The sequence below is a fragment of the Microchirus variegatus genome, assembly GCF_963457635.1.
Source record: "Microchirus variegatus genome assembly, chromosome: 9".
In the NCBI taxonomy this organism is placed as follows: Eukaryota; Metazoa; Chordata; class Actinopteri; order Pleuronectiformes; family Soleidae; genus Microchirus; species Microchirus variegatus.
In genome coordinates, this window is record NC_139810.1 from 14,963,029 (window position 1) to 14,988,476 (window position 25,448).

General features: G+C 40.6%; 1 protein-coding gene across 1 annotated transcript in view; it reads right to left on the reverse strand.

The window, feature by feature from the left end:
- The window catches only part of nphp4 (nephronophthisis 4), a gene marked incomplete at both ends in the record, with an annotated part of 153,099 nt that overhangs the window by 22,715 nt on the left and 104,936 nt on the right, over nt 1-25,448 (reverse strand). Inside the window, 4 exons of the mRNA XM_083895597.1 lie at nt 749-930; nt 4,696-4,830; nt 15,058-15,229; nt 16,344-16,504. Coding sequence (XP_083751723.1) covers nt 749-930; nt 4,696-4,830; nt 15,058-15,229; nt 16,344-16,504 — 650 coding nt within the window. The remainder of the gene's footprint in view (nt 1-748; nt 931-4,695; nt 4,831-15,057; nt 15,230-16,343; nt 16,505-25,448) is intronic.

The window sequence follows — 25,448 nt, forward strand, 5'->3', positions numbered from 1 at the left end:
AGGCCAGTAAGATATGTCTACAGTTGTCCTAACAGATGTGTTTTGAGGCAGAAGCTTACTACACAAACAAAGAAGAATGGCTCTACCCCATTAATCCAGTGCATAAACTGATAAAGCAGACATGGGGAAATGGCAGAGTTTGTGGAGATAGTTGCGAAAGAATAGGGTACTGTCCTTCCCTGATGTACTCGGGGAAAAAAAGGGCTGATAAGTGTGTGTGACAACATAATGTTTTTTTTTTACACTGAAATTACACCAGAGATGAAGTCATAGCCATCAGCCCAGAAAAGTAAATTACAAATTGAATGGCAAAGCCTTTTTCTTTTCATTTTTCGATCCGTATCGGGATGTTAGGGGCATGTGAGGCAGGTCTTACCAGAGGAAATATAATGTGCAAAATATCTGAGACAGACATGCACCACAACCCAAATCATATTTAGCATGTGCGCTCATGGGTGAAAGTACAAGATGCGCCTTCAGGTGGAAGAACAATTAACACCTTGTACAGTCAGAAAACACAGAGGGCTGAAGGGTACATCGCGCTGTGAGTTGTAACACTGGTAGATTGCCTGTTAGAAGCCCCTTATCTGTGTGAAAGCTCCCTCTTGATTATAATGAAAGCTATTGCTCTTCCTCTGTTTGTTAGAGATTTCAGTATGGACGAAAGAGAACACACTAATGTGGTTCAGCTTTAGAGATAAGGATTTATTTTGTTTCCTTTTGGCTCAAGTACAAAGAATGACCTCACCGTGACCTTAAGTGCTTTGATGCCCTCCTTGCCCTCTCCAGCTATTCCATCAGTCTTGTGGTGGCCGCCATCAGGCTCATTTATGTTGTGCTCTCCAGGCATGATGTCAGGTCTGCTCTGTCGTCTGTACCACGGCACACAGTCCCCAACTTCTTGCCTCTGTGTTTGTGCAGTGTTCCTCTCTGCCAAAGAAAAAAGAGGCCACAATCTTGAATATATTTACTGAACAGCGTGGAATATAATCTTGTTGCCATTTTGACCATATGTCCTAAAAACCCTCCAAATGTCCCAGGGAGAGAGGGCCGATGGATTAAAGTACTGTTGGAACACAAGCAACAACAGCTTGTTCATTGACAACAGTGCAGTCAAACAACTGGCACCACTACAACTGGACCAAAGCCCTTCGGTTGGGAAAGCAGACTAACGCTTTCCTCCCAAATTATCTTTCACCTCCATGGCTATCCTCTGCAAAATCATCTCATTTAAACACCTGATTCATCTGCTCCTCACCAAATAATCCAGCATTATTTCAAGTAGATCATGCAAATTACCCATGTTCTCAAAAGCTTTCAGAGAATTTGCAGAATCCTCCTCTGAAAACAACAGACAGACACCCAAAACACAAAGCTCCCTGAATCGTGTCTCTGATATTTGAAAACAGCTTAATTCTTGCTCCACTCATTCTGTAGCCATGTGATGGAGAACATGTTTTAGCATGTGAGCAGATAAACTCAAGACTGTCAGCACATGGCCACAAATCTTTGACAAAGGAAAAGATTTGTGAAAGGAAATTGAGTGGTTCATTTCAGAATTCAACATTAAAGAGAAAATGGGAAGAGAATAACACATAGTATGAATCATTTAGTAAATTTACATTTACTCTCATCAGCGGTGAAGTATTAAAACACAACATATAATAAGTGCTGATTACTTTTCTATAGAGTGGTCTTCTGCTGCTGTAATTCTGCTGTGTTCAGAAAGGGTTTACGAGGTATTACCATTGCCTTTCTATCATCTGAAACCAGTCTGGTCATTCTCCTCTGACCTCTGGCAGTGACAAGACATTTTTGCCCAGACCAGAGAACAGCTGCTCATCGGACATTTTCTCTCTTTTTTCTGATCATTCTCTGGGAACTTTGAAGTTAGTTGAGGGTAAAAATTCCAGTAGATAAGCATGTCTGAAATATTGCACCAAACACCATCCCATCTCAAAGTCACTTCATTTGAACTTCAGCAAGTTGTCTTGACCACATCTAGATTGCCTACATGCCACAGACCATAATACAAAAAAGTATATAGCCTTCCGGTTACATAACTAATTCCCCTTTTGAAGCCCTGACATTTGCAATTTGACCATTACCAGGACAGACTTTGAATTCAAAGGTTCACAGACCATGCTGTCACTGAGTCTGTTTCTGAGTCATATGGGCCATGTTTTATCATCTATTTACCTGCTATTGAAGAAGACCTGAAATGAGAGAGAAGTTGGCTTTTCTGATAGACCTCTGATAGACTATATCCTATGTTATGCTGATTTTAAAGGGGACAAACTATACCCTCCAAGTTAAAATAGTTCCCTGGTGTCCTAATGAACATGTCTGTGACATGCTTTGGTCAAAATACCATAAGGATGAAGCACCACAGCAGTTCAATCATCCTGTCAAAACAGCCCTGTTCAGAACGCTCTGTTTCGTAGTATCTCTTTATGGTAAAACGAAACTTAAGGAACAGGAAATGACATCAGCCACAGAGGCTACTGGGATTTGGAAAAATTATAATTTGCAGGCTCTAGCAGGCACATTGCTGTCATATATAACATGTATCCACTTGTGTAGAACTCTGTGCTGCACTGTGGAGTCAAGAATAGAGTCTTATCACAGACTTTGCCGACTTCCGGTTTTCGGCTACTGTTGCCCTCGCCTGCACTCTCGCCTGTTTTAAGGACAAAGTTGAGCTCCGTGAAACAACAATTCCAGGAATTTAGTGCATTGTGAAGAGTGGGGAAGTCAACATTGCGTGTTTTATCTCCTGTACTTAGACTGAGGAGGACCACAAAAACATGACTTTGCCGACTGATGGCCTCTAGAGTCCCAAATATAATATTTCAATTATTAAAAAGAGTATTGTGCATACTATGTCCCCTTTAATTTAAATGTTTACAGCCTCTGTATAGCGAAGCATGTAATATATAGGATTTTTGGATTGTGTCTGATTCTACATTATATCTGTCCGATATCTGATCGGACCGATACTGACCGATACCGATTCCCATCCCTGTGAAAAAGTTGGACTTTTTGGGAAATTGACCGAGTTTGAGATCCCTGATATACGGTCTACGTATGTCTCCACCTGTAACTAGTCAAACTCCAATTAAATAGGACAAATCATATATGTTAAAAGAAAGAACAATACAAAAAATTGTCTCTTACATTCATTACTATATTTTGATTTAGACTTCAGACTTTAAGTGTACAATACTCACTTCTCTCTGTTTCCTCTCCCAGTAACAACTCTTAATCCCAAAGGCCTTATCAAAGAGGTATTGAGTCGACTGCCACTCACCTAACCAGATAATGTCCAGCTACACTGCTCGCTTCAGAGGCACAGCAGACAGAAAGAGGCGGGACAGGACTGTGATTGACACACACACACACACGCGCACACATACATACACACACTTGGCTTGGATCACTGGGAGGTGAAGTGGAGAGAGGAGACAGCAGTATAGTGAGGAGAGAGGGCTGTTGGTGGTGTAGGTAAGAAACAAAGCAAACAGTGAAAGCACCGTGTTTGCACAGCGACATAAGCTGCGAATAAATGATCGCTGTTGTTTGGGGGATACATTTGAGAGAGTACCTTTACATCAGTTTCCTTGTAAACACGTTTTCTTCATCTCTCTGTGTTGACACATGTAGTGTTTTATGAACAAATGGTGAAATATAATTACACAGGATTTTATATGTGTGCCCTCCTCAGAGACATACGTTAGACTTACTTTGAGTCACTATAAGCAATTATCTGCTGGTTTGCAACCACTATTTCTTATATAGTTCAGCTGTGTGTGTGTGTGTGTGTGTGTGTGTGTGTGTGTGTGTGTGTGTGTGTGTGTGTGTGTGTGTGTGTGTGTGTGTGTGTGTGTGTGTGTGTGTGTGTGTGTGTGTGAGTGTGTGAGTGTGTGTGTGTGTGCATTCTTGTGTTTGTCACATGAACTTTGTCAGGACCTGTAGTCCTCATGGAGACTAAAACCTGGTCAGACCTATTATTTTGGGGATCTAAGATTTGAATAATGATTAGGTTAAAGTTTGAGTTAGACATTAACTGATTACGGTTATTATTAAGGTTTGGGATTATTCTTTGCTAAGGCTGCCCAATTGTCCAATTCAGTGGTCAATGAGAGTCCTTAAAATAGTTTGTGTGTGTGTTATTGTGTGTATTTGAGGAATACACAACAGTTGACTGGCGACAGCATGTCTAATTGAGGAAAAAATTGGTTTCCTCGGTGTTTGTGTGGGTGTCTCTGCTTGGACTACACATGCACACGTGCGCGCGCACACACACACACGCACACGCACACGCACACACACACACACACACACACACACACACACACACACACACACACACACACACACACACACACACACACACACACACACACACAGACAGGACTGTGGCTTGCCACCAGAGATGCTTCTGCAAGCTCAATTAGGCTGAAAATTGAGCATTTCAGTCGTGCAGCCAAGAGACAGACTGTGAAATGGATCTGGTGGAGTTCATCATGAAGGCAGTGTGGCCGTTGCCCCAATGGACAAGCACTAATTACTCTATTGTAGAAAACATACATACACACTTGCTTGGAAATACAGTGAAAGGTAAGTGGAGAAGTCAACTGCTGTGATTAACCGTAAACAGGCAGGACTCCGTGGGCTTAGAAATAAAGTGCTTACCATTGAGTTTGAGGATGTTGCTGGAGGACAGGCTCCCGCCTCTGAAACCACTGGTGATTTTGCAAGGTCTTATGATGTGAGAGTGAGATGGCGTCACATCTGCAGCTCTCCTTCTGCTAGGATCGACTGGACAGCCTGTAAACACGTTAGATACAGATACGTTTATGGTGAATATTTTGCATCATATGGACAGTTTCATTAATAAACCCTGCTTTCTGCATCCTGCACACTGAAGCTACCTGGTCCCTCTCAGTCCATCTCTGTACTTGCAGTCCCACACCACCTACAGGCCAGGAAGAGAATTGCTGCTGCAGCTTTAACATTGTGTGCCTTCCATTGGCAATGAGTGTTTGAGTTGAGGAATTGTTATGTTGTTTGTTGCTGTTTGGTTTGTAAAAGCTCAGCAAGAAATGTTAGTGTATGCCATCAAATGTTTTCAAAGTTAAATCGTTTGACATTTATTTACTGTAATATATATGCAATTAAACTTTATTAACTTCCTAAAATGAGGACAGGGGTGGACACACACAGGCAGCAGTTTTTAAAGCAACGCTCAGCGCCTGCACGTGATGCAAATTTTAAAATTACAGCCTGTGGATTTCCAAGGCTGCAGTTCTGAAACTCTAAGACATATCCTCCACAATTAGATTTTACACAAGTGCAATTTCATGCATTTTCCATCTTTCTCTATTGAAGCACGTATTCACGTAACGAGACACCTCAGACTGAAGGTCAGCTGAAATGTTTCCACAAGCCAAACAAGCTGAGCCAGCCAACATAAGATTAATAGGGATCAATGGTCTTGCTTAATGACTGACCATTAACCAAGCTGTTATGTCTAAAATGTTCTCATCTGTGAATCAGAATCCAGGTTATTTACAGGTTATGGAAGTATAATTAACTCTGTAACATCTTTAAATTCCTGATAAAACACCAAACATTTGAAACTGCAGCTGTGTCCAGATACTTGGGGTGGCCTTTGAAATCAGATGTGAAACCATACATTTCCATTGCACTCGGAGCCAACGTGAACACTGCCCAGCCCTTAAAGCCTTTGCTAAGAACACTTGAAGCACGATCAATACACAGAGACAAGCCTACAGCAGTTAATTAGTGGCCTTAAATTGCCAAAGAGGTCCAGACACAGAGAGCTGGCAATGTGATGAGTGTCAAGCTGATGGATGGTTAGAGCGAGCCTCTGTCCGCTTTGGCTGAACTTTGAGTGTCAGGGATACAGCGAGACAATTCACCTACAACCAGAAACATTATTTTTGGAAATGGGAATAACAATGTCATTATACTTTGAATTCATGTTTTAATTATCTTTCACAGTATTTAGGCATTCTAGCTGTGTGTGCTTGGGTTTTCTCCGTGTTCTCCGGCTTTCTTGCCACAGTCCGAAACATGCAATACGGGAATTAGGTAAATTGGACACTCTACATTGACTGTAGGTGTGAATGGTTGTTTGTTTATGTATGTGACCCTGTGATGGACTGATGAACTGTCCAGCGTGTGACCACACATATCGCCCTATGTCAGCTGAGATTTGCACCAGCGACCCTCATGTGGAGGATAAAGTATTAAGCCTGTCATTACAGGAGCTTTGTGAATAGGCTGCTTGAGAATTTGGGCATATGCTGCAAAACATGCCTCTTTATAACCATACTTATCTTGTGCCTTTTTTTTCCCCTAAATGGCAAAATAACAACTTATGTGAGCACTCCAGGGTTCACTTGTGCTATGGCAGTAAATGATGGTAGATATATGGGTATTAATTAGAGGTCGTCTTGTGTGGAACCCATACTGTAGCTGATGGAAAGGCTTACTTACAGTTTAGAGCAGCGAATTACACACAAAGCAGCTGCTAATGGAAGTGTGACATATGACTGGTCGCAAAGTCACAACTACAGCAGCAGCAGCCTGCATTTTCACAACAGCATTTCCAAATACCACGGGTCAAGAGGGCTGTGTGCAATTGTAGGTATAATCAGGCCACTTCTTGAAAACTGTTGGATACAATTTCCCACAGCTGAATGAAGAAGTGATTAAAATGAAAGTTTAGAATTCTTTAAATTATAGTGCACTTTGACAAAATGCTCCCATTACTCCCATCACTTTGCTGCATTAAGCACATCACAACAAAACCAACTGGGGTGTTTAATTGTAGCGTAAGACATTTTAGCATTTTCCCGAGAGGCTCCTGCATACCTCATTCTGGACACTTTCACGTGAAATATGGTGCGGCGCTGCAATCAAGTGGCTTTACTCACATCTCAGTGAGCTACAGGAGTTTCAGAAGGGGAGCCAAAAGTACACTCCAAATCTTTTCCAGGCAAACTCCTTCATCAACAAACTGATAATGGGCGTCAGCTAAATGAATAATGAGGAGCCGGTGTTGCCATGCAAACAGACACAGACAGCGCAGTCCTGCAGATTAATGGGTGAGGTGTCTGCCGTCCAAATGCATTCCCCTCATCATCCATCACCCTTCCCTGGTCACACAACTTAGCCACATGTATTTGTTCAAGTCATATTTCCAAAATATTACTTTGGAGACATTATTTGTGTTTCTTCATAGACATCTACAAAGCCGCGGCGAGCTCCTTCCCAGTGTCTCATAATGGGCCTTTCAAATACACTCGTCTTTCTTTTGTGTAAAGAAATGCTTTCATGATGATGGATCGAATTATTCTACTATGCAAGGACGTGATAAGATGGACACCATGTGCTACGTGCCCAAAACAAAACAAGTGGACTGATGATAAACCCAATTATGACCCAGTGATTTAATCATTCAATCATTTTAATTAATCACCTATCACTGGAAAATCATTAGGCTCATCAGATAATATCTACTTTAGCGCTAATCCAGATTGATAGATGTCTTGCTCTCGGTCACATTACCTGTCCCTGCCCACTGAATCACGCGGGTATAGTATTAAGACAGAGATGATGATACTTATCATTGAAATGCAAGGTAATACCCAAGGTTCCTGCAGCAGGGAAACAGCCTGGCACTGCCTTTGCTGCTCTCTGTTGTCTATGCAGAGGAGAGTAATTGTGAACAAAGTGCTGGGAGGTTGAAGTCTATCAGATTTATTGACTACTTCTCATTGTTGCATGACAATAGCCCTATTTGGCTGTACCCCACCTGCCCGCCCTCTTTGCTCTGCTGGCAGTTCTTGAGGTTAAGGCCACAACAAACCACTGATTTACTGGCCCTCAGAACAAATGGGAGCAAGCACTACGGGGATTTCAAAGTAGTCTGCAATATTCGATTTCTTCTGCCTCCCTGTTCCAGGCCACTGACCTTTCAGAATAAGCAGATTCTCTCTCACCTCGGGGCTAAAAGCAAGGTTGATAAAGTCGAGCCTTAATGTGCCAGTGGCAGAGGGTTTTAATGAGTGAGACATACTACAGTATCTGTGCCTTCCTTAGAGAGTTCACCTTACTAAACTAATTGTAAGTTAAATTTCAGTGTTATTTTTGCTCCACCTGTGGCAGCTTTAGGCAGGGATTCTCTTTACTCTGTCTTGCCACAACAGTGAGTCCCTCCAGGGCTTATCAGGCTGCTGCAGACGAGGAGCACTGTGAGGTCTGGAGATGGTTCTAATGTGTTTACTCTGCAGTGACGAAGCAGATACATTATTTCAGTTTGTGTGTGTGTGCGTTTGTTTGGAGTGAACATATGTGTGTGTGGACAGAGAAGAAGAAGAAGAAGAAAAAGGTCTGTGAGTGAGTGTGAGACAAAAAAAAGAGATAATGACAGGAAATTATTTTGTATCAATGGCTTTCTCCTAGACAAGAGTAGACTTTGTACTACTGGCAAATATTACCAATGCATTTCCAAATTGGAAATCAAAATCATTCACTGTCTTAATGCTTTGGCAGCACAGCTACTATTCCATTTTTATGAAGCAAATTTTAAGCAATATGTGTGTAAGACAGAGCTGGCCTCATCAAAGGCTATCGTACAAATTGCTATAACTTTGGCTCCGAGACAAACGATTAATCCAGGAACACAAAAGTAAGTCTTTTTAGCCACAATAACAAAACGACTATGTAAAATGCGAACCAATGTGACCAATGGTGGTAATAGATCTAGTAAATGTGTATGGCTTTTCACAAAGTCATTGAGAATTAAACTGCAAGGACCATTAATACCTGATATTGATATCTGCATGAAGGCAATTCCGCTGGTAAATATCCACATGGAGAAAGGTAATTTGATCAGAGACTTGTTACACACAAACTAATACACAATATTTAGTATGAGGTCTGTATGAATATTTAGAATCCCATTAAGAACACCTATATACATGTGCCTTCTTCTATTTGATCTGTAGTTAGTTACTTTTCTACAGCCTCACAGCTTAATCTGTAATGGCCCTTATTTTCTTCTTCTTTTTCTTCCCCCACTCTTTAAAATGCATTTCATTTCATTTATATCCATCTGTCACCTATTTACGCTTTAATTGCTTGTCTGTTTTAGAGAGACAGTGTACATTAATCATAATTAACATGGTAACAGTTATAATTCCTTGGAGAAGCTTTGGGCTTAACATGATAATGACAACATGAATTACAGCAGATTATTCATTGTTTAATCAGTTGTATTTATGGGAACAACATTAAGCATCACACACACACACACACACACACACACACACACACACACACACACACACACACACACACACACACACACACACACACACACACACACACACACACACACACACACACACACACACACACACACACACACACCTACAACCTGCATCTTCATTTTCACTTCACAGTCCATGTGAATCAATAAAGCATCACAGCTTTCCTCTCAATTCACCAGTTGGGTTTCAGTTTCTTTGGATGAGCAGGAGGTCGTCATGGTTTATTCTCTTCACTCCTCGTCTGCTCCACTTCTCTGTTTGCCTCCTGGAGACGTCATACCGCCTGACACACCCCATAACGTTCCATCCACCAACTTCACAACTCTATTATTCTGGTTGAGCCACTTCTTTACAAAGCTATTAATAAAAAACTGTAGTATAGAATTAGTGAAGTGTTCTGACGGTATATTATAATTTAGCATTTCACTCATTCTCATTTAAAAATGACAATGTGTCACTCACTATTTCCTATACAGAATCCTAAAAAGTGAGAGAGACTTCAGTCAAGACTGCGTCTTGCATGTGAATTATAATGGCATAATTAATATGATTATATAACCGATCACTTATATTATTTTTAGGGTGGTTATGCAACAACCAAGGCTCATATGGTAAATGTAAAATATCCCAAAGCACTGATTCAATCTTTATAGACTATAATTTATGTCGAGTCACACCAAGTTCACACCGATTTATGTGGAGAATCAGAGAAAGCATTTTGTGAAGAAAAAAGGCACGTCTGTCAGAGGAGATAATGTTAAGATTCTGTGCTGATAGTTATAGTGCTGGGAGATACTAAATCAAACGCTGAATGTATCAAAACAGAAGACAAACCTGGAGGGAGCTTTAAATTTAAATTAATAAAACAAGAACAAACTGTCATTTCCAGACATTGTTATAAATCAGAATGCCCCTTAATCTAATTACAAGCTCCTATCCAAGAATTTGTGGCATAAACTAATCAACATTATCATAAAATAATCTATGACGAAAAATAAATCAGCACTTATTGTCTAAATCAACACAATCCTAAGAATAATAAAAATAAGGCTGTCCCTCCCAGTGCTGTCTTTGACGTCATCAGCTGCTCTAAAGCAGAACCGACTTCACTCCTCGAGCTGAAACCCAGGAGCTGTATGAGCACAGTGTCAACACAGACACACGACTCGTCTCTCAGTTTGGACGGTGTGCATTTTTCACATCATCCACTGGGATTTAGAGGAAGTACAATTTCCCCAAGCCATAGAAAATACATGTAATCCTTCTATAGACCTTTTTTTTGGCACAGTGAGTAGCGATGACGTAATTTTTTTGTGGAGCTAAACTTCTGGCAGGAAACGACGGTTACTTGCGTCAGGTGTCACTTTACACCATGACAAATGTACATCAGTGAGATCTTCATCACCTCCAATTGTTTCCCAAGACGTAATGACATCTGTGCTTAATCAGAGTGTATCAAATGCTGATAATCCCTTAAAGGTTGTGTATGTCGATTACTGGTGCTGACTGACAATGCCACACTCCAATAATATTGTGAGAGTGTGCAGTTTACAATTACAGCACAGTCTTTGGGGTTTAATGACACACAACCACAAATGCTTTCATCGAGCTCAATAGCATTCCAGCCTTTTTTTCTCTTTCTTTTTTTAAATATAATTTGCGTTCCGCTCCACTGTTTTTCTGCCTCACAGACAGAACTTGAAAATCAAACAATAGGTGGGTTCCCATATGGTTTATTTTTGGGAATTTTTCAATTTGTGCAAAAAACAACACCTAAATGAAAACAGAAACATTCAAACATAACCTTTTTCATGCTTCAGGGAGGTGAAAAAGATGGGGTACTCAGATATATATATATGAATATTGGCCCCACGGCACGGTTTAGGTTGGGTTTCCACTACAAAAAAGTACCTACTCAACGTGGGTGGAGTCATCGCTGCACAGCTGCATGAAACTGCGGTGTTTTACACGTGACACAGTGACTTGTGTCGAGTGACTTGTAAAGCAGTTGTTTTCAGTGTAAATGAATAATTAGAATCAGTAAATTAAAACTATTTGTTCATTACTTCCTCCATGACCGGAGCACAGACTCTGTCCGACACAGTCACTGAACTGAAATACAGCAGCAGGGTTTGTGATGCCGCTCGCAATCGGCAGTGTTGTTGCTAAATACACCTGACTCCTCTGTTAAATATTAAGATTGTAGACATTTCGCTGGTAATTGTTGGAATTTGCCCACATTTTTAGGATTGTTAAGTGTTTTTAACTGACCTACACAGCTTGGCATTGTTCGACTTGATTCTTCTGTCCGACGTCTCTTCCTGTGAATCTGACCAATCAGTGGCCCGGCAGTCTGACTTTGTCACGCGTAGTACTTGCTCAGCGTGCTTGGAACCTTGCCAGGGTAGGTACTAAAAAAAGTACCTGGTACCAGGTACTATGCTAATGGGAACACAAGTTAACCGTGCCGAGGCGAGTCGAGCCGGTGGAAATACATCATGTGTTATGGAAACAGATTTAATGAATAAATAATGGAGTTTATAAATCACATGACTGAAATGGCACTCCTCTGCATTTGAGAGGAAGTGTGGACAGATGACGGAAACCACATTCCTCAACCTGGTGCAAATAAAGAATGGGAAAAAGCAACAACACAAGCTTTTTCATCACCGCCTGGATATTTGAGGATACAGTATTAGCACCACTATACAGTTCATTGGAACCCTAGCTGCTGATATTTATAGATTCTGATAAGATATCAGTTATATTTCTCCCTGGCTGCTTTTCATTTCTGCCTTCCTGCCTCATCACGAAACCTGTCCACATTCTGCTACACCTGCCTCTCTATGAGCCTGTACATGCCTGATTGCACGGCTCCTTGGCGTGTGTGAGTAATCTGATATCCACACAAGCCTGTGTGAGTGTGTGTGTATGTGTATGTGCACGTTTGTCTTTGAGCAACCAGTCAAATCTCTGGAAACGTCCTCGTACAGCATCTCCCACACCACAGACGGTATGAATGTGCACACATGACATCCTCCACCGCCCAATAAATGAGAGCGCCGATTAATTAGGACTTAATGACAGTAACAGAAGCACAATGGATATAGCAGAAAACAAAAAGACAGAGATGGGATGAGAAAGTGTGGGAAAAAATAGTATGAGATATATGGATGAATGGAGGAAAAAAACAGGACAGTGATAGAATCGCAGAGAGAAGTATGAGTGTGAGAAAGGCAAAGACGGATGAAAGCAGAAACAAAGCAAAGTGGTTGCGAGTCCTCCCTCGCCAAATTGATTCTGACTGTAGGCCAGGGCGCCTGATGGATATCTGAGCCTTGATTGGAATTTACATGCCAGACAAAACCCTCCAACTTCCATCCCCAGCACACCCAATAACCCACTGCGCTCTCAACGTGCTTCGAGTGATAAGCGCAATGAGAAAAGTGCTGGCATATTTAGCCCCAACAATGGCACTCTACAGAGTTTCTGAGGCTTGGGAATGATGCATTGTTTATGAGGGGGAGGATTGTTTCAACAGTTGATTAATGGTGAAGAATCATCAGCTGCTATCGTGCCACAGGGGCACACTAGGCCCAAATTGAATGAGAAGAGGAGAAGAGGAAAGCTTCTCAGATGTGAGATGGAGTGGAACTATCACATTAAGTCATTTAACTTTGCCTGTGTGTTTTCTTCGGAAGCCTGCACACCTCCAGAAAACGGGTACTTTCAACAGCATCAGCAGCAACAGCAGCAGCCCAGGGGATTCAGTGTCATTTCCCAACTACACTTCAGTAAGAGTAAACAGACAACATTGCTCCATAATCTGAGGCTCCACATGGAATATGACCTGAATATAAAACCCTCTTGTAAATATTTCAGAGGAGATTTTGGTGATTTGAAACCAGATCTTCTTTTGAAAGCTAGAACAAATACAACTTCTTGTTTTCCGGGCTTCCCTCACATCTATCTTTAAGCTCTGGGAACAAAACTACCAGCTGTACACAACAGACCTGATCTAATACATTCACTCTACACCCTTCCCTGTGTCCCAGTAGGGGGCATTGCTCGATTTAGCGTATGATTTCTCAGCGTCTCCATAACTGTACTCTCTGCAGTAACTGGTCTTTCCTGTCAAACATTTCATGGAATGCTCAGACAAGTGCACAAAACACACAGCACCTTATGCTCAAATAAACTGCCTTTTTACTTTTCATTAAAAAAAAACAAATTCTGAATGAAAGCATATAATCATTCACAGGTTACATGTGCATATCACAGTTCCTACACATTTTCCATTTCAAATTTCCATACTTTTCCAGAATCAAATTCACAGATTTCTTTGAGGATTTTTCAGTCAATATCAATTGTTAGATGCTTGTTATGTAAATAAATGGTTTAAAAATCCTTCACTAATTTTTCATGAAGCCAGCCCTCTGAAAACTTGCATCGACCCATGACACTGTCGCTGCTGACATTTGGTGGCTGGCTCGACAACACTTATGGAAAATAATAAATAAATGAGAATCGCGGTCAGTAACAGTAACCATGGTAACTCGACACCACTCTACAGCCAGCTTGATTAGTCTCATATCATCTACAGGTAGGCTTTGTTGTGTTAGGAACTTCTTTTGATTTGTATATATTAATATATTTAATTTTAGAAAGTGAGATAATAGTCTGGAAACAACACAAAATTCCATACTTTTTTCCTTTTTTCCATACTCATCCATAACTGGAAATTATTCTAATTAAATTCCATACTTTTCCATGCTGTGTAGGAACCCTGATATCAATGTGATTTCCAACCGCTTGTGACACTTTTGCCATCAATGAGGAAAGGAGGGTGATGATGACTATTTCTATACTATGTATAGGTTTAGGCACAAAAGCTCATGCGAATAGTAAAAGAAAAGGTCATGGTTTTCCCCAACTGTGATTGTCTGCTACATGGCAGCGTCTCTGGAGAGTCCCTCGTAGCACCATAAAAATCCTCAACAAATCTTCCAACATTTGGCACTGTGGTCATCTGCTGGGCAGATGTCTCACGTTGTTACACACCTCCCGCCCTTCCTCCTCCCTCCTCCCCCTCTGCTGTGCCTAGCTCAGCTGATATAGGGCGATAGGCAGGGTACACACTGGACAGTTCGCCAGTCAATCCCAGGGCCACATATAGAGACAAACAACCATTCAACCTCACGCTCACACCTACGTTCAATTTAGAGTGACCAATTTACCTAATCCCCATATTGCATGTTTTTGGACTGTGGGAGGAAGCCAGAGAACCCGGGATAACACCCACGCAAAACCATGCAGAAAGGTCCTTGCTCCAACTGGGGCTTCGAACCCTGCAAAGGCAAGAGTGCTAACCACAACACCAACGGTGTGGCCCTCGCTGAGAATCTTGCACTTTTAGTATGTCAAAAACAAAATGAAAGCTGGGAGAAAATGTGTTCAGTACAAAACATAATTGAGATTCTGTTTGCACCGTAAATCTTTAGACATCAGTTTGTCAGATCTAAGGATGTTGCCTGCTTGATTCATTTGTCCAACAATACTTAGATATCAACACTGCCAAAGGACAATTCTTAAGATTTGATCCCATGACAATATTTATATGTTTTGCCGTTTTATGCTGATGTAATATTACATTTTCACTATTTAGAGTGAAACAAATGTATTCCACACTCACCGATGTTGCCCGTGCGTATGTGCAGTCGGCCTCTGATGATGGTGTGGATGGTCATGGGGCTGAAAGCTGAGGTTTGGCTTGTTAGTGGGGTGTCCTCTCCCACATAATCGGTGGTCAGCACCTCAACCTCATGAATTGCCTGCACTGCTGATTTACCTTGACGCAACATATACTGTGGAAGCAAAAAAAAAGAAAAAGAAATCAGTGAGAGGACGGCACATAAAATGTGTTTATTCCCAAGGCTGCATGTAAATCCAAAGGTAGCGTTAAAGACGAGCAGAAAAATAAAACAAAATGACAGAGTAATGAGAAATGCAAAGCACACCTCCACACGAAAGAGACAGAATTTGTCTTTTTGATAAATGGAAGAGGCCAAGTTCAAAACATCTCTGCACAGTTTAAAATAACAACTATGAGTCTTCCTCATTAAAAGGATTACAAGTTGTACAAGTTAAATAGGCATGAGAGTTTCTATCCAATGAAAAAAGAGAGCATTCAAAATGCCTTTCATCTGGAGTTAGTTTTTCTTTAGAGGTTAAAATAGAAAGAAACTTTGCTGAGTGCTCCGTGCAAATGCTACATACAGTATAGCACTGAGTTGTTAAAAACCCACACAAACCCACACAAAAAACGATTAACAGCTGCCATGTTTGCATATCTGAAAACATATAAGACGATTGCTCTCCTGCTGCACTTAGGGAAACTATTACAGTCTCATGTCAGTTTATGAGAACACATGGATTATATACTGAGCTCTCTTTGTATGTGACACTGTATTTTTTATTAAAAAGTAAAACGAAAGAGGAAGGGACAGGAAATGACATCAGCCACAGAGGCTACTGGGAGCTAACACCAGTTAGCATTTGGAGAAGTGATCATTAGCAGGCTCGAGCAGGCACATTGCCGTCATATATAACATGTATCCACTGGACAAAAATCCTCTGAGGCTGGAAGTTTGTGTAGAACTCTGTGCTGCACTGTGGAGCCAAGAATAGAACTTTTCACGGACTTCTGGTTTTAACGTTGCCCTCGCCAGCACGCTTGCGTGTTTTACGGAGCTCTGCGAAACAACAATTCCAGGAATTTAGCGCATTGTGACGTCTCAATGAGTGCGGAAGTCAACATTTCATCTCCTGTACTTAGACCGAGGAGGACCACAAAAACATGACACTTGAGTCATCTTTTTTCACACTTTGCCGACTGACAGGGCCAAAATATAAGGATTTAAATTATTAAAAAATTGATTTAGCATAATATGTCCCCTTTAAATTGAATGGAGTGTTCACCTTGAGCTCGATGGCAGTAGATCCTATGAGGAGCAACGAGTCGCTGTCCCAGATGTCGATGTGCATGGTGTGAAGAGCCAGGTAGCGAAGAAACCAGCATTTCTCTCCCGGTTTCAGGAAACCATCATCTACTCTGAACTGCAGCTGCAGACCTGGAGAGCCTGGAGAGGCAGACGGAGATATTAGACTATTCAAAAAGAGAGAGACTAAAAGCATGAAGTATCCACTGATTATATAAAGGGAAATTTTGAATTTTACAGACTCAAAGCAGAAAAGCGTTACTACTAAAAGGCTAATGGACTATCATGTACAGTATATAACACCATAAAGAGCCTGAAAGTGGGAACACTTTCATGGCCTCACAGTTGAAACACATTCTACATCTAATCTTACAAATGTATAGGTATCCTTTTATTCTTGTTCAGCAAAGCAGCTTTTTAAAAATAATAATAATTTTAAATAAAATCATGAATATTATTATTATTTATATCCATGTATAATATCCCTCTCTTCCAGCTATCTTTGTCTTATTTGCCTTCAAAGTAATATTGCTGTATTTGTTGCCATGTTACTGGCACTAACTGTCAGTCAGAAGTACAGCATTAGACAGTTGGCAGGAAAATGTCAGGCAGTTGCTTTGCATACTTTTGTGCGTGTGTGTGCGCGTGCATGTGTGCGTGCATGCGTGTGTGTGTGCATAGGATATAAACAAGTTCCATTCTCTAAACACTCTATGGCATCTCTATTATTATATTATTTATGAATTTCTTCCCAAATGATGAGCTGGTTTGGAAGCTAATTTAAGTGTTGTAAAGTCCATGTCAATAAAAAGAAAAAAATGTATCTCTCTTCTCACTTTGTTATCCTGCAGGGAAATGTGTTACTCACCACACACAAAGTCACAGTGTTAAATATGAGGTTGAAATCATATAAAATACAGCACCATCCTGTGCTCTGAAAGGGTGGGGTATGTCCACACAAACATACACACACACGCATTAGTGTGGACCAAAGCAGGCAAACGTGGGTATCCGTGAGTGTTTGTACAACATTAAAGCAAAAGCACAAACATGTAAGTCACATTCTGTACACAAACAGAGCTGGTTGAGCTATACACTCCTGCTTACTCTCTCTTCCTCCCTCTTCACTGCTCTATCCGTGGCTCCTGCAGCCTCACAGCAGGAGTCTGCTCTTCTTTGTGTTCTTCGCTACTTCATTTCCTCATCTTTAGGAATTTTAAATAAAGTGGCTGAGTTTCTCTCTGTGTGTTTAGGAAGACCTCTTCTTCCATATATATATGTGTATATATATATATATATACATATACATATGTATATGTGTATATATGTATACATATATATTTCAGATATAAAAGCCAAAGAGAGAGAGACATAACAAAAGTAAAGTGCAGAAGTATACAGGCCACACCACCAAGATCCTTACTCCGAAAAAAGCAAAATGTGAAACAACATGTTTCTTTAATGACGGCCCATAAAACGCCTTTGAAAGTGTTTAAAGAAGGCAGTGTCTGTAGTGAAATCATATTTTTGCAGCTCATTCCAAGTCCACGGTGCATAGGAGGAGGAAGCAGTTTTACTGAGTTCATCCAAGCAACATTTAGGAAAAGTTGAGGGTAGATCTTGTGCTTTAGTTGCTGATGCGGTATGATAAGAGGCTAGAAATGTAGAAATGAGGTAGTTTTACCTAACAAGGCCTTGACAGTAACAAAAAAAAAGCAGCATATATCCTCCTCTGATTTTTGCATCAAGGGAAGACATTAAGTGTGGCACAAAAACATCTCCGCTCGCTAGTAAACCAAAGGCAGTCGTGTAGAACCAGGTGGAGAGCTTTCAGCTGTGCTCAGGAGCTTTGAACTACAAAGAATTTCAGCCAGCGTTACCTCTCTGTGTACAGCCTGCCACAAAGAATTAAAAGAAGTTGCACGTAAAACTGTTGGTGCTTTTAAATCCTTACAGCATTTGAGGAGGAATTATGCTAACTATGCTCTTGTGGGTCATTGATTTATACACCTAATAAATCCTGAACACAGAAGACTGGAGAGGAACCTTTTACTCCATTGTTATAGCTAACATAGATAATGTGTGAAGACTGGAGTCTCTGCATTTTTCCAACACTATAATCAAATCAGTCTAAAGAAAACAAAAACCCATATTACATCTTAGGATGTAAATCTATTAGATTGTGGCTCTGCAACTTGGATTTTGACTCATCTTCGAACTTGAAGCACTTTAAATGAAACATGGCCTCATGAATGATGCAGCTCAGCTGGTGAGTGAAAACACACCCAACACACAGCAGGGTGTTAATGTTTGCTGTGTGAGGAGAGAGTGAGCGAGTTTGTGGTTTTGGTCTGGTGTTCACAGACGCCACATGTTATCTACTTTGGCGAAATGGACTTGAAAGCTCTGAAACGCTAAAAAGTGGTACTTTGAGCTTCAGATTATTTCCGAAGGTGATAATGAATTTGCACATACAAAAAACCTGTTTAGTTTGAAGGTGTCAAGGCCACATTATACGCACTGCAATTTCCCGCCCGATCAGTAGGGGTCGCTACACAAGGTTGTTGTGGTTTATCTACAGTGAGCAATGGCGTCCAAGAGAGAAAGACCGTCGTTGTTGTTGTTGTTGCAGCGAAATAACATTGAAACAGTGGCCGTTTCTCACTTTTCTGTGTCCCGGAACGCAGTTCTAAGATAATTTGAGGCGAGAAATTGGCCGTTTAGAGTCTAAACATGTGGTGTGTGTATTAAGATATGACGTATTTATAGTTTGGCAGCGACCTTGTCGGCGGGGATCAGCTCCGCCTCTGTGGACGCACGGCGTGCACTGTGGCCGGCACAGAGCAGCTTTAGCGCAGCCTGTCCTGGGGACCAATTGCAGCCCTTGCTGTGTCCGTTGTCCCTTGACGGCATGACGGACACTTAACAAATATTTTGTGCAGCTGGAGACGACGCAGAGGCTCTCCGTCGATGCAGAGTGCTCTGTGTAACCTACGTAGAGCACTTCACGCAGGAGTATAAATTGGGCTTCACATCCGTTTTTTTCTAGCAAGGTCAGAAAAAAATGCCTTTGGGAGATTCAAAAATGTGATTAATCTTCAGTGGTTGCACTTTCAGGTTTCAAAGAGTAAAATCAATCCATAGAGTGTCGATATCAGAGAAAAAAAGATGAATATACTGAATAGGGAAACCATATCAGATTTTAATCACAGACTTTTAGATGGAAACAGAAGCCAAAGTAGCCTTGACACTTCTGTGCCGTTTCACAGATTCTCTTCCTTGAACCATCCTCTCTCTCGCCAACCACCCGTCAACTTTCTCCACTTGGACCATTAATTATCCCAGCATGCTCTGGGGCTCGTGTGCTGTGGACGGGGTAGCAAAGAGAGCACAGAGGGAGAACAAGAAAAACGAGAGAGGAGCACGTGCTGTGTATGCGTTTGAGGGAGACAGATGAGAGATTAGGCTCAAGGGTTGTACAAGGTTTGTGTGTATGTGTGTGTGTACTTGCATTTGTTAGCTCTTCAGGACCTTTGCTGGCATAAACACTGACCTTGTCAGGACCAGTCGTCGTCATGGAGACAAAAGCTGGTCGGGAATGAGGCAGAATCTCATTTCTGAGGAACTGACCAAATTTAGGGCAACTGGTTTTGATTCAATTAGTTATAATACTTTGTTTAGGCTGCGCAAAATGAATGGAAGTCAGTGCAGTGTCCTGAGACAAATAGCTACACAAACCTGCGTGTTTTGTGTGTGTAACCAAATAATAATATTAATAAGAAAAAGTGGATGATGGCCTGCCACATGTGTACACAGCAGGCCAGGCAGGCAGAAAATCCTGCTGGGCATCACCAACAACCCTGTGAAGCCTGCAGGCAAAGGAAATAATGAGGATGCACTGTGAACAGACAGATGTAGAAAGTGATGCAAACACAACATCACAGTAGAACGAGGCTACCTTTACCAATATGAAACTGTGCTTTATATTAACACACACACATACACAAAGGCATTCTGGTTACAAGATAAGCGGTATGTTGTGCTCTGTCACATATAACACATGGATCGGGGAACATCTGAAATAATAATTTATAATATTGTTGGACATATTGAATCTCCTTTATCTGTAGCATTGCTTTGAGTGGCAAGAACTTTCTTATCAAGTAACGACACATGCTTTGTGAGAATGCTCTTATCAGGGGGAACAGAGACAAATCATTGCTAAAGCAATATTTTTTCCGACAAATGCCCCAAATCAATAGGAAGCAGAGTGACGTCGCTGTTCCACAAACCAGTCAGAACACACGCGCTGATGCTTGTTGCACACACAAGTTAGCTATACAGCCGATGCATGGTTGTGTGGGACATTTGTCAGAACGTTTTTGTCACAGATCCACTGCAAACATTGAAGAAACTGGACAAAAAGCCATTAATGACACCAATGCTGAGACATTATCTAGAGATATAACCTCGCCTTGAAGGTTTTGCACGCATCAGACAGGAGTCTGTTTCGTATTGCAATTAAAGTGCACATTGACCAACAAACATTTGATATCACTGAGTTACTATCAGCTCAGTGATATCAGAGTCCCTCAGGTTTGTCACATTTAAACTTCCGATGATATCATGGCACAGGAACGCTCATATGTCAGGTATTAATGTTGTATTTTAAAGGGGTCATATTATACCCTATTTCTCCAAGTTAAACTAGTTCCCTGGTGTCCTAATGAACATGGTCTGTGACATACTTTGGTCAAAATAACATAAGGATGAAGCACCACAGCAGTTCAGTCACCCTGCCAAAACAGACCTGTTCAGAACGCTCGGTTTAGTAGTTTCTCTTTATGTCCACCTTAAAAAAAGTAAAACTTTGGAAAAGTGATCATTTGCAGGCTCTAGCAGGCACATTGCTGTCATATATAACATGTATCCACTGGACAGATAAAACCTCTAGAGGTTTGTGTAGGACTCTGTGCTGCACTGTCGAGCCAAGAATAGAACGTTTCGCGGAATTTGCAGACTTACGGTTTTCAGATACCATTGCCCTCACCAGCACTCAAAAACATGAGTGAGTCATCTTTTATCACACTGCCGACTGTGTGATTTAAATGATTAAAAAGTAGATTTTGCATAATATGCCCCCTTTAATGTTGTTATCGACCTGATCGACCGGTCTCACATTTAATGGGAATGTGTGTTATAATTTAACATTGTGAAGTGTTTTTTTATTATTGCTTATGATGTTTCATATCTGTCGGGTACATGTTTTGTTTTGTAAATGTGTTTTTATTCAGCTGTTGACTTTCTCTCGCGGAGATGTTGCTGGCATGACAGAGGAAAATGATTGGTGCAGTCAGGAAGCTGTACACTGCCCCCCATCTACTTAACTAATTAATGAATGCATTCATTAATCAATTAATGCAAAACAACTGTTTAATAATATACATTTTCTCTGTGCAGTATCGAGATGTCTTCTAATCAGGAAGTCAATATAAACAGCCGCGTGGGTGTGTGTGTCGGGCATGTACAGAATTATTATTACGAGAAAATACTTGCTAAGAATAACACAGCTAAAGTATTGATCCAGAGTCGTAATTAAGATAATTCAAACTTTCACCTTTCATCGCTGCTGAATGCGCGTAGTTATGATTCCTTACAGTTCAGACAATCAAAAGTGGTTGTGCATAATTTTAAATATTAGTACAGCAAAGTTAAATCATTGTCATTGAGACAGAGCACTAACTAACTAACTAGCATGAGGTTGAGAGCAGGACGTCAAACTGTGTCTCATTCCGGTCTGTATTCTAAAAGTTTAAAGAGTAAAGGAGCTGATTGTCTTTGTATTAGAAAATATAAACGTACTGTCTGCTTAAAAAAAGAAGAAGTATTTAATATTCAGCACTTTCTCCCCACATGAATGGATGTTCATACATGCAAATGCAAAGAATGATGATGACGGACTGCTGAGGATAATTATGTGTCGTTGCTTGCTGAATGTGCAGTGCAGGGTGTGACTCACACTGAAAATCAGTTTTATGATATGTAATCTGTTTGAGGTTGTAGACGAGGTTAACTTATGTTCAGTGCCGATATCCTGACTCACTGCCAAGCAGACAGCCTCTATTCTGTGGGGCAGTTTAGTCTGACATCCTAATGTTCCCGTCTAATATCTACTTTGCCTTGGCTCACCATGAAAACTACAGCCAGTGATAGGTCCGTGCGGTTTAGTCATACAAACTTTATTGATTTCAATTAAGATTATGACTCCATTGATGAAAGTTAAAGGGGGCATATTATGCACAATCAACTTTTTAATCATTTAAATCCTTATATTCGGGACTCGGCCAAGTGTGAAAAAAGATGACTCACTCATGTTTTCGTGGTCCTCCTCAGTCTAAGTACAGGAGATAAAACACGCAATGTTGATTTTCGTACTCACTGGGACGTCACAATGCGCTAAATTCCTGGAATTAACACACGTGAGAGTACTGGCAATGGCAAAAGTATCCAAAAAACCGTAAGTCCGTGAAAAGTTCGATTCTTGGCTCCACAGTGCAGCACAGAGTCCTACACAAACTTCTAGCCTCAGAGGGTTTATCTGTCCAGTGGATACGACAGCAATGTGCCTGTTCGAGCCTGCAAATGATCACTTTTCCAAATGCTAACTGCTGTTAGCTGCCAGTAGCCTCTGTGGCTGATTTCATTTCCTGTCCCTTAAGTTTTGTTTTGCTTTTTTTTTTTAAGGTGGACCTAAAGAGATACTACTAAACCGAGCGTATGGTATTTTGACCAAAGCGTGTCACAGACATGTTCATTAGGACACCAGGGAACTTGTTTAACTTTGAGAAATAGGGTATAATATGACCCTTTTAAAGGCTGCATTGGCAAATTTGAATGTTTGAGACCCCAAAATAAACATTGCTGAATTACACCTCTTCTAAATTACAGCATCCATCAGGTCAGTGAAATTAAGTTGGTATATTTTACTGTGAAGTTTTCATTGTAAACTTCCTGAGCACATCGTCGATTTCATGTCTGTGAAACAGGCACATCATCATCCCGAATGAATGTGAAGAGGGATCAGATCTCAGAGATGTTCCTCTTTTGCAGCCATATTGTGCCGTAAAAATCTGATCAAATGTTGCTGTAAAACTGACTCGATAGTGAGACTGAAACTAATTCTAATGAGTGCATGAAGAGACATGAAAGGGTTTGTCCACCCACAGCTTGAAGCAGGGTTTAGGAATCCACCCAGCAGGACACAGTCACAACGCTGGGAAACTGAAGCAGCTTTGAAGCCGAAAGTCAGACTCTCTCAAACTCTGTCTATGTCTCTTACACACATACTTGCACACACTCTCGCACATACACACTGACTGACTGATGAGAGTAGTCAGTCCGTAATTGATCTTAGACAATATTTGAGTTATTCTTGTCCTTATAGATCACTTGAACCACAGCCAATGTTCAGTGTTTTACATTTACATTCATTTGTACGAATAAGGGAGTGTAGGATGACTACAATAGAGTTATCGGAAATGAAAGGAAATTAAATGAACTGCCTCAGTCATTCTATGTAAAATATGGCAATATTTCTCACTGTATTGTAACTGCAAATCCTTTACAAAAGGTTAAACAAGTACGTATAATTGTCTGCACATATAATTGGAATCCTGTTTAAATTATAGACAATGTTAAAGTCTAACAGGCAGAGGATGAATATTAAAATTGATGTGATGCAAATACAGTAGTTCCAGAGTTTAATGAGAGAAAGCTTGACGTGCTTTGTTAAGTACAAACAGTCCACTTATGACTATTGAGTTGAAGTGTAGTCTAAAGAGTTTATGGCCCTCACAAAGAACTGGATGTGTTTATTCTTCAGTGTTTGTCCATACTTGTCTCACATTACTGTAGTTTCTCTACCACAGTACCAGTGTTTACTTCCACATACACACTGTGTATATTGATCTTACACTCGGTAAAATCTTATTTAACTCTGGTGCTGTCTTGGTTCGCCCCCTGCTCTCTTCTCTCTTCAAATAAAGCTAAAGTGACAAGTGTACTAAATTAAGCCAAGTTGCAGCTAATTGCTGGTGTGTTCAAAGTCTGACTTCTAAGAAGAAAAAAGACGATTATTTTGTCTTCAAAACTTTCACAGTTTCACTTTTAAATTGTGTCAACAGCATCTCTGTGAAGTATTAAACAGAAGTGATACGAGTTTTCATGAGAAGTTAGTTGTTCCTGTATACTTTACCTTATAAATATAATATAAATATAAATAAAAAGTAAATTAAGTTTCCCCCATATGCCTCTTCATCTTATATTACTATACTATATTACAACTAATATGTAATATAAAACAAAATTAGATTTAATTTCCAGTTGTTTTGTCTAGTTGTTTGTGCAGCCTTGTTTGCAATCTGATATACAGTACTGGAGACTTAATTTGGAGGACAACTGCAGATAATTTACAAATCTAAACAAAATTGGGCTTTTATTGGTTTTACAGGAACAAAAGCAACAACAAGAAAAAAGGATTTAATTCCATGGCACAATTTAGCCTGAATCCACTTACTGCACTTTTTGTCATGTACTATCAAGTTGTTTCTGTTGCATGCATCACTGACGTTATAGAAGCAGCAGAAACACTTAAATAATAAGAGACACAGATTATTGTCTACATTAGCATTAATCCTTCAAATAAGGAGTTAATGGCAGATATCAGGAATAAAGTGGTATAGGTCGTATCCTCATAATATAAGGATGGATGTGTATGTGTGTGTAGGAGGGCCTGGTGTAAATGTGCACCATGGGTAATATAGACCGAGAGAGATGCGGAGACAGGCAGAGGAAATATTGATGGGGGTAGACTGGAGTGTGTGTCTAGGGACTAGAGAATATGGGTAGGCTTAGGAATGGGAGAGGCGTTGTTTGTGTGTTCAATATCACGCTCTGTCAGAAGCTGTAATATCTCTTCCATTTCATTAGTTGCTACATGAATGGACTTGACATCAATCAGCACGCCGCTTGCCTGACTGAGAGAGAAGTGCCTCTGCGTCACAGAACATCGCGGAGCATCATGAGA